At 44.2% G+C, this 14,856-nt stretch overlaps 1 protein-coding gene across 3 annotated transcripts in view; it reads right to left on the reverse strand.

The window, feature by feature from the left end:
• LOC119953757 (alpha-1,6-mannosylglycoprotein 6-beta-N-acetylglucosaminyltransferase B-like) overlaps positions 1 to 14,856 on the reverse strand; it is a 1,231,367-nt gene that overhangs the window by 465,789 nt on the left and 750,722 nt on the right. For all 3 annotated transcript variants that reach the window (XM_038778343.1, XM_038778342.1, XM_038778344.1), the window contains one exon: positions 7,506 to 7,579. In XM_038778343.1, coding sequence (XP_038634271.1) covers positions 7,506 to 7,579 — 74 coding nt within the window. The remainder of the gene's footprint in view (positions 1 to 7,505; positions 7,580 to 14,856) is intronic.

Consider the following 14,856-nt stretch of genomic DNA (forward strand, 5'->3'; position numbering starts at 1 on the left):
AGTAATTAAAGTATTCTGCAGACTAGGAGCAGATGAAAATTCTCAATGTTTTTAATGTGAAAATTATCTTGAACTTTCAGCCAGAAATGTTAACCAGTTATTATGATCACGGACTGGAATCCAACAGCTCACCTTCTAATCTGACCTTTCTAAACTGCTTGGAAAGATTGCTAATCTGTCTACAGACATATCTTTTTAAAAAAACTCTAAATGCCCAAGTATTTTTTCAATTAAGGGATAATTTAGCGTGGCTAATCCAATACCCAGCTCATCTTTGGGTTGTGGGGGTGACACCCACCCAGACACGTGGAGAAGGTGCAAACTCCACACGGACAGTGACCCGGTGCCGGATCGAACCTGGATCCTCTGTGCCATGAGGCAGCAGTGCTAACCACTGCTCCACTGTGCCCCACTCGACAGACATATCTGTAACTGAACTGCAGTGCGAGCCAAATGTCTGACTTCTGCTCACAGCTCCATTTAAAACTCCATTGACCTACTTTTCTGCAAAATGACTGATACATTAGCTCCACCCAGCAACTATATCATCTTCCCAAACTGAAATCTAATTAACTCCAAGGGGAAATCCCCTTAATCCAAACAACATTCCATTAACATGATCAGCTTATCTCTAACCTTTAAATAAAACTGCATTAAATATACCAGTGCCACCAAGCTAATGATCAACGTTGGCTGAAACTTTGCAATAAGGGCATCAGTAATCCCTGTTATTAAAGAGCAAATGTGACAGCATCTTCTGGGGTGGATTTTTAGGCCTACGTCCATGTCAGAATGGAGACTAGCAGGCTTTGAAAATGCTGCACATTTTAGCAGTGCAGGTAACAAGCTTGTACACTGTGCTCCGAACCATGTTGATTCCAATTTTTAACAATTAATTCCATGGGAAGTGGGCATCACTGGTTAGACCAGCATTTATTGCCCATCCCTGAGTTCTTTTTAGCAGTTTGATACAACTGAGTGGCCTGCCATTCCAAAGGCATTTAAGAGTCAACCACATAGCTATGGATCTGGATCAGCATTGGTGAACCGGATAAGATTTTACAACAATGATTTCATGGCCATCATTGGACTTTTAATTCCATATTTTTATTGAGGTCACATTTTACGACATGGCAAGGTGGGATTTCAATCTGGGTCCCTGCGACTTTACCCTGCCTTTAGTAGTGTTATATTTATTTGTTTACCGCAAAGAGAAAAGGTATGGAGATGCTCACACTCTGGATTCTTTCATACACAATTAGAGGCTTTATTAAGAGATATTGTTCATACATTCCAAGATGGAGAATTGCAAAGCCTTCGCAAACCCTCTGCTGATGTCACCACACATTGTGTGACATCATATTTACCAGCAGGGATGTATTCTTCGATACATAACACCCCTTCCCCTTTACTTTATTAGTGCAATGACAACGATGAATATTTATTCAACAGATCCCCAGGTGAATGTCTATTCCTTTTTGGTTGAATTCAGAGTTCTGGAACCTAGCTACTCGAGACCTTGGAAGACTATGATCTTAGCAAGAGCTGAGATTGCAATGTTCTTCAGTTTGGCCCAAAAGCTCCCCTGTTCCCACTGCAGTGGGTGCCTTTGCCTTTTCCCTTCAGTAGGTGGCATTTCATTGCAGTTACTCCAGTATCTGTCACTATGGGTATTGGAACGTCCTCAGAAATAGAATCGGAACTCATCTCTGTCAGGTTTCTATTCCGAAGTATCGCTCTCTCGATTTTCCAAGGGAAGAAACTCTTGAGAAGTTTCTGCGAATTCACTTTGTGAAGTAAGTGGCTGATCAGCATGACATCGCCAAACTCTTTCATAATCTGCCTGTGCAGTTTATAATACTGGACCTGTCTTTGCGAGGGTCACAGCAGGTAGACATTTCTCATTAGTGGTGTAGCTTCCAGCTAGCACTCTCGCTCCCTGACTGAATACTCACTTTTTGGAGCTTTGCTCCTTGCTAGCAATTTGTGTTTGTTGTTGTTTGACAATCTTTGAAGTATCAAGTGGGGTTAACAAATCACACTGTGTTCATAGTTTCCTTTTGAACAACAGCATAGCTGGTGAACTTTGCATGGTAGCATGTACAGTGTTCCAGAAAACATTAGACATTTGATTCACTTTTCTTCCCAATGTCTCCTGGTCCTTTGACACTTTGATAGAATGCTTTAACGATTGCACAAAACGTTCAGCAAATTCATTCTTTGCAAGTACGGAGCTGACTGGATATGGTGTATACCATTTCACTTCAACTAGTCCTCGAACTCCTTTGACATAAACTGAGTACCATTGTCACTGACAATCTGCTCTGGTGTTCCAAATCTTGTCACTATTTTGTCTAGTTTCTCAATGGTCTGCTCTGTTGTGGTCGACTTCATGATCGCTGCTTCCGGCCATTCAGAGTGTGCGTCCACAATCACTAAAACATGTGACCCTCCAGTGGAACTTCAATGTTGGCCATTCCCAATGATGTAATGGCTGTCATGGTAGAATGTTCCGTAGTTTTAGACAGGATTGACATTACCCAAACTTCCCCTCAATTTGAGCATCTAACCCTGGCCACCAAAGATAACTGCACACCAGTTTCTTCATCCTCATCACACCAGGATATCCTCATGGAGTTAGTCAATAGCTCTATTATGTAAGCACGGAGGAAGAATCACACGGTTTCCACATAATAGAACTCCATTCTGAACTGTCAACTCCAGTCTTCATGAGAAATCGGGCTTGAGGTCTGGAATTTTCTGATCAACGTCTGACAGCTTTGCTTTTTGGACCAAATCCATCACATTTCCCATTATTGGTTGGTTCTTAGGTATCTTTGAACTTGAGATGAAACCACAGGTACATTATCCATGAGTGAGAAATACAGGATGTTGATGAAATATTCTTCAGGTTCATGCTTAACTTGTAACGGCAATCTTGACAAAGCATCAGCATTTACATGTTGCTCTGATTTTCAATATGGGTAGAATCCCGACAGTGCAGAAAGAGTCCATTCTCCATTTTTGAGACAAAGTGTTGCGGCGGGTTTGTAAATTTAAACTCAATTAATTTTTTAGTATTAACAGTAACTATAACTAAATGGGCACAAATATAACTGGTCAACTACTATCTAATCTCTAGCCGTCCCTGTTAACTCTACACATACACACAGACAAACAAACACAGAGGGGAAAGAGGGTTATTAAAATAATGATCAAAGTAATTTGTTTCTGGTGGACATCTTCCAGTTAGTTTCTTCTGCAGTTCAGGCTTTCAGATAAATGTGATCTTTTCTTTCAGCTTGTAATGGTTTTCACTGCGGACTCACAGAAGTAGCATTCGAGGGGCTGGTGTAGCACAGTGGGCTAAACAGCTGGCTTGTACTTCAGAACCCGCAGCACGGGTTCAATTCCCATACCAGCCTCCCCGAACAGGCAGCGCAATGTGGTGACTAGGGACTTTTTACAGTAACTTCATTGAAGCCTACTTGTGACAATAAGTGATTATTAATATTATTATTATTAGATAGAGAGAGAGAACTTCTTCTTTCAGAGTCTAGAAGCCTCTGCCTTCAGACAGTAGACAGTAGAGCAGAGAGAGAGAGCTGCTTCCATCTTGAGGGGCCAGTGGTTTTTCTTGTGTTCTCTCTGAAAATCTCCATCTGACAGGAACCAATCACTATTAGTTGCCGGTAACAATATTGTCACTGGTCAATCTATTTGCCACCAGCAAACCAATCGAAACAAATCCCTCCAATCACTTGGGTGCCATAGAGTCTGGACTCTTCTGCCCAAAATACAAGACTTTAAAACACAGTGTACTATTTTGACACTTCGAGTTCCTTACTTCCTCTGCTCGACTTAATGGTATGGCTCCATTAACAATCCATGGATGAAAAACAATAAAGACAAAATAAAAGAAATAGGAACTAAGGGAGTCAACAGGAAGGGCCCTTACAGTGAGTCTTTGTCCTTCCCTCCCCTCTTGCACAGCCTTCCTTCCTCATTGCCCCTCCCCCCTGCCCCCTGTCTTCGTCAGTCCAACATTCATAAGCTTCAGCTCTCACTCCCCCCCCCCCCCCCCCCCCCCACAAAACGAATTTTGAACCTTTGTCATGGTGGCTGCACGGGTCCCACAGCTCACTACTGCCCAGAAAGGCACTGGTGTGTGGCACTGGGGGAAGGAGACCCCTGTACTCCCCAACACCAAGCGGAGTACTGAACCGAGACAGTGACACAGGAGTGTCCATGGTCCAGCTTAGCATGGAGATGGAGGGCAGGAACCAGACTGACTCGGCAGAGCATTGAACAGTGCATGAGGAGCAGCACAGCATTAAGTTGTTTGCCGCATTAAGTTGTTGTGCTCGCTTCAAAGTCTCTGGTGATCCGAGGATCGCCTTGTGCATGCCACTCTTTAATCAATAGAGTTTTAGACTGATGTAATTTCATGTTGGCGTGACTGAAGATTAACAAACCTGACTGGATGCCTGCAGGCAGCTGTTTTATTGGGCGTACACACCACCAGCCAGTGGGAAGAGTGACTCACTATTAACCTGCTGTGGGAGAATCGCAACATGATTTTACTGCAGCAGATTTCCAACATTTTGGTTCCCGCTAGATTCTGGCCCTGTGCTTGCCACCAAACCCACCATGGGTGTGATGGGAGAATTTTGCTCTTTATTCGTTTAAGTGATTTTTGAACGAGGCTAGAAATCTCCGGTTGTCGGGATTCTTTTTTCCCGCCAGCAGCGCATTCCCGCCCGCCGGTTTCCAGGTGTCATGGGGATGCTTCAATGGGAAATCCCTTTGACAAATAACGGGAAGAGAGACTCCCACCCAGAGAATGGTGTGCTGCTGAGCAACATGGGACTGGGGGAATGGAGCAGTTTCATGAGCATCTTAAAGACTTGCTAATGTTATTTTAGGGCTTAAAAGTGGATTCTGGTTGAGTTGCTATTGGGGGGGGGGGGGGGGGGGGGGGTGGCTGAGTGGGTATCAGGGAAGGAGAGTGGGCATGGGGTTAGGTGAATAGGTAGAGGGGCACGTGGTGGCTGGGAACGGAGGGAGAAGAGGGTGAGGGATAGGAAAACTCATGCTCATCTACTGGGTCAATGACCGTGGAACAGAGGAAGGCCTTTTAATCTGCCTACCTTGGCATTCAGCCCCTTCCATCTCTGCCTCTGGCCTGCTTCAAAGGTGACACTCCTGACATCAGCCGATCCCTGCCATGTCACTCTGAAAATTGCGCATGCAGGCACTGCCACGCAGAAGGGAGGATGGCACTGTTGGGAAATGGCCCAATTCACAATTCCTGCCTCAAGGATCAAAATCTGGTTCCTGGTGCCTGCACATGCATTGTTAAATGCAATAATCAGGAAGTTGCTGTCCACTTTGCCCCGTTCCTTCACAAACTTTGCTATGCCTGTATTACACTGAGAGATCTGGCATGCAAGTACGGGACGGGCATAAAGTTGCAATACGTATCCATTATTTTACAGTAAATACACCAGAATAAGTTAGGGTTTGTTGATTCAAATGCAAATGCTTTTCTAATGCTGTGATCAGTCTTAATTGCTTCCAACTAATTATTCAGACTCTGAAAATTTACAATTAGAAGGATGATGTCTGATTCCTTCATGTTTTAATTGTTGTTGGAGATACAAAAACAATCTTGTCTGTTCAATCTTGGCTGAAGGTAAGCATGCAGGTGCAGCAGGTAAAGAAGGCGAATGGTATGTTGGCCTTCATTGCGAGAGGTTTTGAGTATAGAAGCAGGGATGTGTTGCTGCAATTGTACAGGGCCTTGTGTAGCCATCTAAGATGGCCACCTGAAAGGACCATGGGAATTATGACCAACCCAGGACTTAGACAGATAGAGAGCGTATGTGTATCTGAAACACAGGTAACCAGATCTGACCGAAACCCCCGCTTTTTTACATTTCAATGGCCCATTTTCCCAGAACAATAGAACTCCAATCAAGCAACCGGTACAGCCACACACTGATTGGCGCCACTCCCCTTACTCAGAAAGCACAACAGCCAAGGTCAATGACCGCTAAGGACCCGCCCAGCCACCAAGGCACCCGCCCCTTTATTGGCCAAAATCGAAGACAGTGATCAGATCCCTGCTGAACTATTGGGTCCAAGGTTAAGGACTGCCCCAAAGAGCGCAAAATCCCAGAGGGATAAAAGAGAGCACAGCCATGTGTTCTGTCTCTTTTGGATCCAGCCTGTGCCAGCCCAGGAACAGCCAGCTAAGTTCAAGACCAACGATCGCTACCTGATGGATGAGCCCAGCAGAGACAGAGCCACTTTCTTCGAACCAGCCAAGTGAAATCCACATAAAGGCCTTATCCATTTGCACAGTGCCGGTTGCCCCAAAGTTAAGTACAGGTTATTGTAGCTGATAGATGTAGTTTAACTCGTAGTATATACTGTGTTTGCATGTTGAGATAACTCTTGTGTATGTAAATAAACCATCTTTTGAACTAACTAACTGGTTGTGTGGTCATTTGATCAATATAACGGTAGGCTTGTGGTTCACTAAGATAAATAGAAATACCCACAGTATTGGCGACGCTGTTGGGTGAGAAAAACATCAACACTTGGTGAGGCCACACTTGGAGTATTGTATGCAGTTTTGGTCTCCTTCTCTAAGGAAGGATGTTCTTGCTCTCGAGGGAGTGCAGCAAAGGTTTACCAGATTGATTCCAGGCATGGCGGGTCTGTCATATGAGGAGAGATTAACTAGATTGGGATTGTTCTCGTTGGAGTTCAGAAGAATGAGGGGGATCTCATCGAGACTTATAAAATTCTAACAGGACTAGACAGCGTAGATGCAGGAAATATGTTACCAATAATAGGTGTGTCCAGAACCAGGGGTCATTGTTTGAGGATTCAGGGTAAACCATTTCGGACAGAGACAGGGAGACATTTCTTCACACAAAGAATGGTGAGCCAGTGGAATTCAGTACCACAAGAAATAGTTGATGCTAAAACTTTGAATATATTCAAGAGGTGGCTGGATATTGGGGAGAATGGGATCAAAGGCTATGGGGAGAAAGGAGGATTAGGCTATTGAGTTGGATGATCAGCCATGATCGTGATGAATGGCGGAGCAGGCTCGAAGGCCCAAGGACTCCTCCTGCTCCTATCTTCTATGTATCTATGAATCTTTGTCTGTTTTATTTTTCCTTTCTCTCTAATTTATCTTATCCATTAACTCTTCTTTCTTTCTCTCATATTATTTAGGTTTCTGAACTTGATTTCGCATAACTCATCCTCTTTCTGCCCGTTTGCTGTCATTCTGCACCTTTACAGTGGTAACAGCACACGAGTACGATGATGCAGTAATTACTTCTGTCTCAAAATAAAAACATAATCGCTCATTTTTTTATTGCTCACAGGAAATTTGGACCCCTGAAAATTTTTGCATTGATCATACATTACACTTCATAGGCAACATTTAGGAATAATCTAAAAAGAGAAGAATATTGATTACTCACCTCAATCTTCCCGAGGCAGTCAGGGAATTTTGGATCTTTGGGGACCTCACATTGGCTGACCTCCTTTCCCTTTGCTGTTTGGCATCAACATTTGAAAGAAAATACATGAAACCAGATTAGAATTTTATGTTTTACATACCTTAATTTGCAGAATATAATTATTCATTCCAGTTTTTAGTGGAGTTGGTAATCACTGACCAGTAAATGTTCTTGTTTTCAAAGATTCCTCCCTATTACAAAGAGTTGCTCCCTTTCCTCCCTGCCTCTCTTTGAGATCCACCCATACCTTTTCTTCACTCTGTTCACTAGAATTATCCCACTGTCTCTTACTTTAACCTCATCCTCTTCCATTAACTCAAAGCTGTGGAACTCTATTCTTCGAATCTTAACCTTACCCAACAATGTGTGCATTTTACAGCTAGATTTGTCATTATCGAATTATCACTTCCTGAGTTACCATGGCCGGGATTCTCCCCTACCCGGCGGGGCGGGAGGTCCCGGCGTGATGTAGTGGCGTGACCCACTCCGGCGTCAGGCCACCCCAAAGGTGCGGAGGTCTCTGCACCTTGAGGGGCCAGGCCCTCACCTTGAGGGGCTAAGCCCGCGCCTGAGTGGTTGGTGCTCTGCCAGCTGGCATGGACGGCCTTTGGTGCCATGCCAGTTGGGGCCAAAGGGACTTCGCCGGCCGGCATAAGTCCGCGCATGCGCCCGAGCGTCAGCGGCTGCTGACGTCATCCCCGTGCATGCGCAGGGGAGGGGGTCACTTCCGCCATGGTGAAGACCATGGCGAAGGCGGAAGGAAAAGAGTGCCCCCATGGCATAGGGCTGCCCGCTGATCGGTGGTCCCCGATCGCCGGCCAGGCCACCATGGGGGCACCCCGTGGAGCCATATCGCCCCGCACCCCCCCCAGGACTCCGGAGCCCGCCCGCACCGCCTGCTCCCGCCAGTAAGGTAGGTGGTCTGATCCACGCCGGCGGGAGAGGGTTGACAATGGCGGGACTTCAGCCCATCGCGGGCTGGAGAATCGCCGGGAGGGGCCCGCCGACCGGCGCGGCACGATTCCCGCCCCCACCGAATCTCTGGTGACGGAGAATTCGGGACACGGTGGGGGCGGGATTGGCGCTGGCCCCCGCCGATTCTCCGACCCGGCGGGGGGTCGGAGAATCCCGTCCCATATTTCTTTTTACTCATTTCAGTCTTGGTGATGCCTGTGTCTAGATTTCTTGGCACAAAAAAAAAATGCATTTAAATCCTCCACCAATGAAATCAGTCACCAGGAAATGCCCAAGAGCTGCTGGGCTTTTCATGATGATGACTTATTTCCTACTGAAATGTTTCCTTTTTCCACTGTTTAGGACTCAAAACTTGCCTCCTTTTTCTCAAGGTGTTTACCAAAATATTGCACATTAAAGTTTAATTCTAGAACCTAAAAGGCAACAATTTAATTTAGAACCTGGAAACAGCAATTATCATTTTAATAAATTGAAAACAAATAGCAGACATTTAATCTAATTGTTCATAAGTTATAGACTGCGCTACTGGAGGTTCGTGACTGATACAATTTGCTCCACGATCAGTTAAACGTGCGGTTGTGGGAATATAGAACATACAGTGCAGAAGGAGGTCATTCGGCCCATCGAGTCTGCACCGGTACCCACTTAAGCCCTCACTTCCACCCTATCCCCGTAATCCAATAAACCCTCCTAACCCTTTTGGTCACTAAGGGCAATGTATCATTTCCAATCCACCTAACCTGGACGTCTTTGGACTGTGGGAGGAAACCGGAGCACCTAGAGGAAACCCACGCAGATACGGAGAGACCGTGCAGACTCGGCACAGGCAGTGACCCAGTGGGGAATTAAACCTGGGACCCTGGCGCTGTGAAGCCACAGTGCTATCAACGTCTACTGCTATGCTGCCCATAACTACCCTCACACATGATGGCTCTTAGCCAATGACATTCAACGATTCAGCTATGCGTTCTAATATTGGCCAAGGAGCAAATCAAATTTCAGTAATAATTCTTTCAGTTATAATGAAGGTTCATCAACAAGGCACAATTTGCCAGCTTTTCCTTGTCCTAATCAGGGCCAAACAGAGGTGGGAACAAAAAGAAATGGCCACAGGCCACCATGGGTCCCCCTCCCCAGCCATTTTCAGGAGGGCAGGGGTGGGAGCGGGCCATGGAACCCGCCCAAACCTATGAAGGAGGCAAGTGTTGTGGACTCATTGAGAGTCTTCCCCAGGTAAGTTTTTTTAATTTTCGTGGAGGTGGCCGGACTTGAGCAGCTGTTGGACTTTACACCAGCGGCATGGATGTGTGAACCTGAGATTGGAGGCACGTATTTAAAAGGCAAGTGAAATGTTTGGCCTTCCTTCCAAATCATCATGAAATTTCGCTCATGAGTTGTCTCTGTGTTATGTCAGGTGAGTTATGACAGTGCTGTGATGCAACTATCCCTCAAACCATATGTTTGCCAGATTGTTATTTCTTCCAGCTGGAAAGCTGTCAGGTAAAGGATCCATACTATAAATGTGGAAATGTCTTTAGGTGAGTTCAAAACATGTAATGGATGAAAAGGTAAAGCATATTTCATTCTATTAAAAGGGAAGCCTCGTATGATATCTAAAGGTAAATGTTTACTTTTTCCATTGCATTCAGGTATTCGGTCTAGATATCTACTGATAAATCAGTTCTGAAGTCTATTTGTTTACTTATGTTTTACAGGCTGTTTAATGGTCGCCGACTGTTATAACAGGGCTTCTGAGTCTTGTTCATAAAGTTGATAATAGATAATCGGGAGTGATGATAGGGAATGAGGGGTTGAGGATGAGGAGGCAAGGGTGTGGGGGTAAGGGTGAGGAGGGAGAGAGTGAGAGGGTAATAATAACATCAATAATCTTTATTAGTGTCACAATTAGGCTTACATTAACACGGCAATGAAGTTACTGTGAAAATCCCCTAGTTGCCACAGTATGGTGCCTGTTCAGAATGTCCAAATCATCTAACAGCCCATCTTTCGGGACTTGTGGGAGGAAGCCGGAGCACATGGAGGAAACCCGCGCAGACACAGGGAGAATGTGCAAACTCCACATGGACAGCGATCCAGCCAGGGTCAAACCCGGGTTAGTGGTCGCATTCAGGGTGACAGGTCAAGGGTTGTTAGGGTAAGGGAAGTGTATGGGGGTGAAGAGGTGAGGGGTAGATTAAAGTTGTAAGAAGGCTCAACTGCATATAGATGAGCTGCTGATTTCTTCAAACACTGGGCCAAGGCTTTTTGGGAATGGGGGCGAGCTTGAGATTCAGCCCGCATCCACTCCTGCCTTCAGATCACTTAGGGCATGATACCCTGAAATTCCTGCCTGCTGGCAGTCTCCTGATTCCCATCTCCAATTGGAAAATCTGACCCATAAACCTTGTTTCCCTTTCCATAAATATTGCCTGATGTGCTGCTGTTTTTCAGCATTTTCTGCTTTTGTTCAGATTTTCAGTACCTACAGTATGTTACTGTGCAACAGATTGCTCGTTAGTGATCATCCCATTAATGATATTTTAAAAAATCACGTTTTGCATTTAATGGACCATTAATGAAATAAAAGGTCAGGCGGTCGAGATTCCGCTTTGGCCACAATCAGATATTCTGGCACATACTTTGCATAAAATTAATTCCATCTTTTCATGAGGGGCATTCTTCATTCCCCGGATTTCCACTCAAATACATTTGCATATCACCGAATATAAAAAGTCTGCCTCAAACCAATGCAAGCGAGAAGCATTGCAAAACATATTTTTTAGGTTTTAAGAATTATTGCTTGATCTATTCAAGAGTGGTGACTGGGTGAAGTTTGATTGATGCGTCTGAAAATTGGTTCATCACATAAATTAAGCATTTTCAAAATTAGTGCGTTCCCTGTGAGGAACCAGATTTTCAATAGCTGAAAACAACTTTTAAAAAAATTGCAAAACCATTTTCCAGTTAGATTAGGGTGCAACATTGAGTTCCTTAGGAAAGTTAAAATTTTTTTAAAAAACCTTTCAGAAAAGCACCCAAATACGGCATCTTAACTCCTGAGCCTCTTCGTAGGCCTGAAAATAAGTGCCATTGGTGGAAGCTTCCAGCACCTTTGGGCATATGACCAGTTCTATGAGGAGGGCCTGCTACTCGCGCTATGACTTTAATATTAGTGCAAATGATCACAGAAACTTGAACTATGCTGAACCCAAGTTGTGTTACACCCGCTGGTTACACCCATGTTGGGGAATAGTGTTGTTAAAGAAAAATACGTGATGTGGAGATGCCGGCGTTGGACTGGGGTGAGCACTGTAAGAAGTCTTACAACACCAGGTTAAAGTCCAACAGGTTTGTTTCAAATCCATAGCTTTCGGAGCACTGCTCCTTCCTCAGGTGAATGAAGAGGTATGTTCCAGAATTTATATATAGACAAATCCAAAGTGCATGACGATGCTTTGAATACGAGCATTTGCAGGTAATTAAGCCTTTACAGATTCGGAGATAGGGGTAACCCCAGGTTGGGCAGCACGGTAGCATTGTGGATAGCACAATCGCTTCACAGCTCCAGGGTCCCAGGTTCGATTCCGGCTTGGGTCACTGTCTGTGCGGAGTCTGCACATCCTCCCCGTGTGTGCGTGGGTTTCCTCCGGGTGCTCCGGTTTCTTCCCACAGTCCAAAGATGTGCAGGTTAGGCGGATTGGCCATGATAAATTGCCCTTAGTGTCCAAAATTGTCCTTAGTGTTAGGTGGGGCTACTGGGTTATGGAGATAGGGTGGAGGTGTTGACCTCGGGTAGGATGCTCTTTCCAAGAACCGGTGCAGACTCGATGGGACGAATGGCCTCCTTCCGCACTGTAAATTCTATGTATCTAAAGAAGTGTGAATTGTCTCAAGCCAGGATAGTTGGTAGGATTTCGCAAGCTCAGGCCAGATGGTGGGGGATGAATGTAATGCGACATGAATCCCAGGTCCCGGTTGAGGCCGTACTCATGTGTGCGGAACTTGGATATAAGTTTCCGCTTGACGTGCGGCAACGCCGAATCGCCGAGCAGAAACTTATAGCCAAGTTCCGCACACATGAATGATATTCTCCTAATTAAATACAGCAAAGTGGGTGGTGAGCAGTTGAGCTATATTACATTTTATCTGTCTGATTCTCAATTAATTTTCAGTCAGTACACTTTTTCTGTTTCAGCAATCATATATTTTCCAATAAGTAGTTTTCTTTCTGTGGCGATGCTTTACTTCCATTACAAATTCTGTAATAAAATGTTTGAAAAATACAGTGAACTCCTCATTGTTTTATTTATGAATGTGACACGGCTATAAAAGATATATTCATTGAACAAATTAAGAAATTCATAACCTGAGGAACATTCTGCCTAAATGAAAAACAAAAAGAGGTTCATATTCTTAAATTAAATCATCCCTTACAGCATTGTATGTCTTTAGGGATTGTCCACAGTCTGTATAGAGTTCTTGTAGCTCAAACATTCTTCGTTTTTATTCAGTGATAAAATATACATCGTATTACAGTTTACTACAAAAGGTCGTGAATGTAGCCCAGTCCATCAGGCAAACCAGCCTCCCATCCATTGATTCCATCTATAATTCCCTCTGCCTCAGAAAGGCAGCCAGCATAATTAAGGACCCCACGCACCCCGGACATACTCTCTTCCGCCTTCTTCCGTCAGGAAAAAGATACCAACGTTTGAGGTCACGTACCAACCGACTCAAGAACAGCTTCTTTCCTACTGCCGTGAGACTTTTGAATGGACCTACCTCATATTAAGTTGATCTTTTCTCTCCACCTTGCTACAACTGACAGCAGAACTAGGGGGCATAGCCTCAAAATAAGGGGAAGTAGATTTAGGACTGAGTTTAGGAGGAACTTCTTCACCCAAAGGGTTGTGAATCTATGGAATTCCTTGCCCAGTGAAGCAGTTGAGGCTCCTTCATTACATGTTTTTAAGGTAAAGATAGATAGTTTTTTGAAGAATAAAGGGATTAAGGGTTATGGTGTTCGGGCCGGAAAGTGGAGCTGAGTCCACAAAAGATCAGCCATGATCTAATTGAATGGCGGAGCAGGCTCGAGGGGCCAGATGGCCTACTCCTGCTCCTAGTTCTTATTATGTTCTTATTATTATAACTGTAACATTATATTCTGTAGTCTTTCCTTCCTTCCCTATGTACGGTATGCATTGTTTGTACAGCATGCAAGAAGCAATACTTTTCACTGTATACTATTACATGTGACAATAATAAATCAAATCAAATCAAACCTACTACCATTAAAAGGACTATTGACTGAACCTGGGCAACATACTGTTTGCACAATGAATGCTGTGATGTGTGCTTTAAATACCCATGAAAAATGACATGTAAATGGGTGCAATTCAAACTAATCCCCCAGTAATATGTGTGCATGCACGTTACATTGAAAAAGTGACTATGCAATTTTTTCTGGCTATTATCAGCTCGCGATCAACAGTAGTTTATCAGTAAACAAACATGCAGGTATTAAATCACATCAAAATTGATCTTCCATTCATTGTTACCACAGTACAGTTATCTGTATTCTCAAGGCCATTTAAAGGTGAAACCTGCTGCTGGTAAAATAAAACAAAAAAAAAAGACAGGACTGAACATTGGACAACAAATTCCCGAACTAAGTCCTATGGGATGAAATTCAGTCAATAAATCCTGATTGGTCTATTGCTAGTGATCCCTTGCGAATGTCCGTTGTCCTCTTCCCTGGAGTTTGGTGTTATGCCCCCTTTGCCCACAGAACCCATTATCCATAATCAGCATTTTTCAAACAGTGAAATAGTTGGAATAGCTAGAACCCAGAAACATTTTAGCAAAAATGGTGATCTTGCCAATTAATAACCTTGCCCAAGTTTGAAGAGCTGTAAATCGTCAATAGATACTCAATGTATATGTTCATAATGTCAAATAACCTAAGGAAACTCGATGTATTCAGTGTATGCACTGCTGTGCAAGTCAGTAGCAAATAGAAACCACTGTGTAAGATATTGTGACATTTTGGGTATTGTTCTCAAGCTGTAATCCCTTTCATTGTTTCTTTTGTATCCGTCTTATCTTCATACTTGTGTTAAAACCAATTTAGCAAGGTGGGCCAATGACCTGGGCTCAAAACTGGGTGAGAGGAACATGGAGGGTGGACTTTGGGATGAAGGAGAAATGTTCTGCCAGAGGACATCAACACTGGGGCCTATATGGAACTGTACACACACACACATGCACACCATGTCCACAGAAACTGATCTAGACAATGACCTCTTCAGTAATTGTGACTGGCTTTCCTCCTGCTGTA

The sequence above is a fragment of the Scyliorhinus canicula genome, chromosome 18 (genome assembly GCF_902713615.1).
Source record: "Scyliorhinus canicula chromosome 18, sScyCan1.1, whole genome shotgun sequence".
Taxonomy (NCBI): domain Eukaryota; kingdom Metazoa; phylum Chordata; class Chondrichthyes; order Carcharhiniformes; family Scyliorhinidae; genus Scyliorhinus; species Scyliorhinus canicula.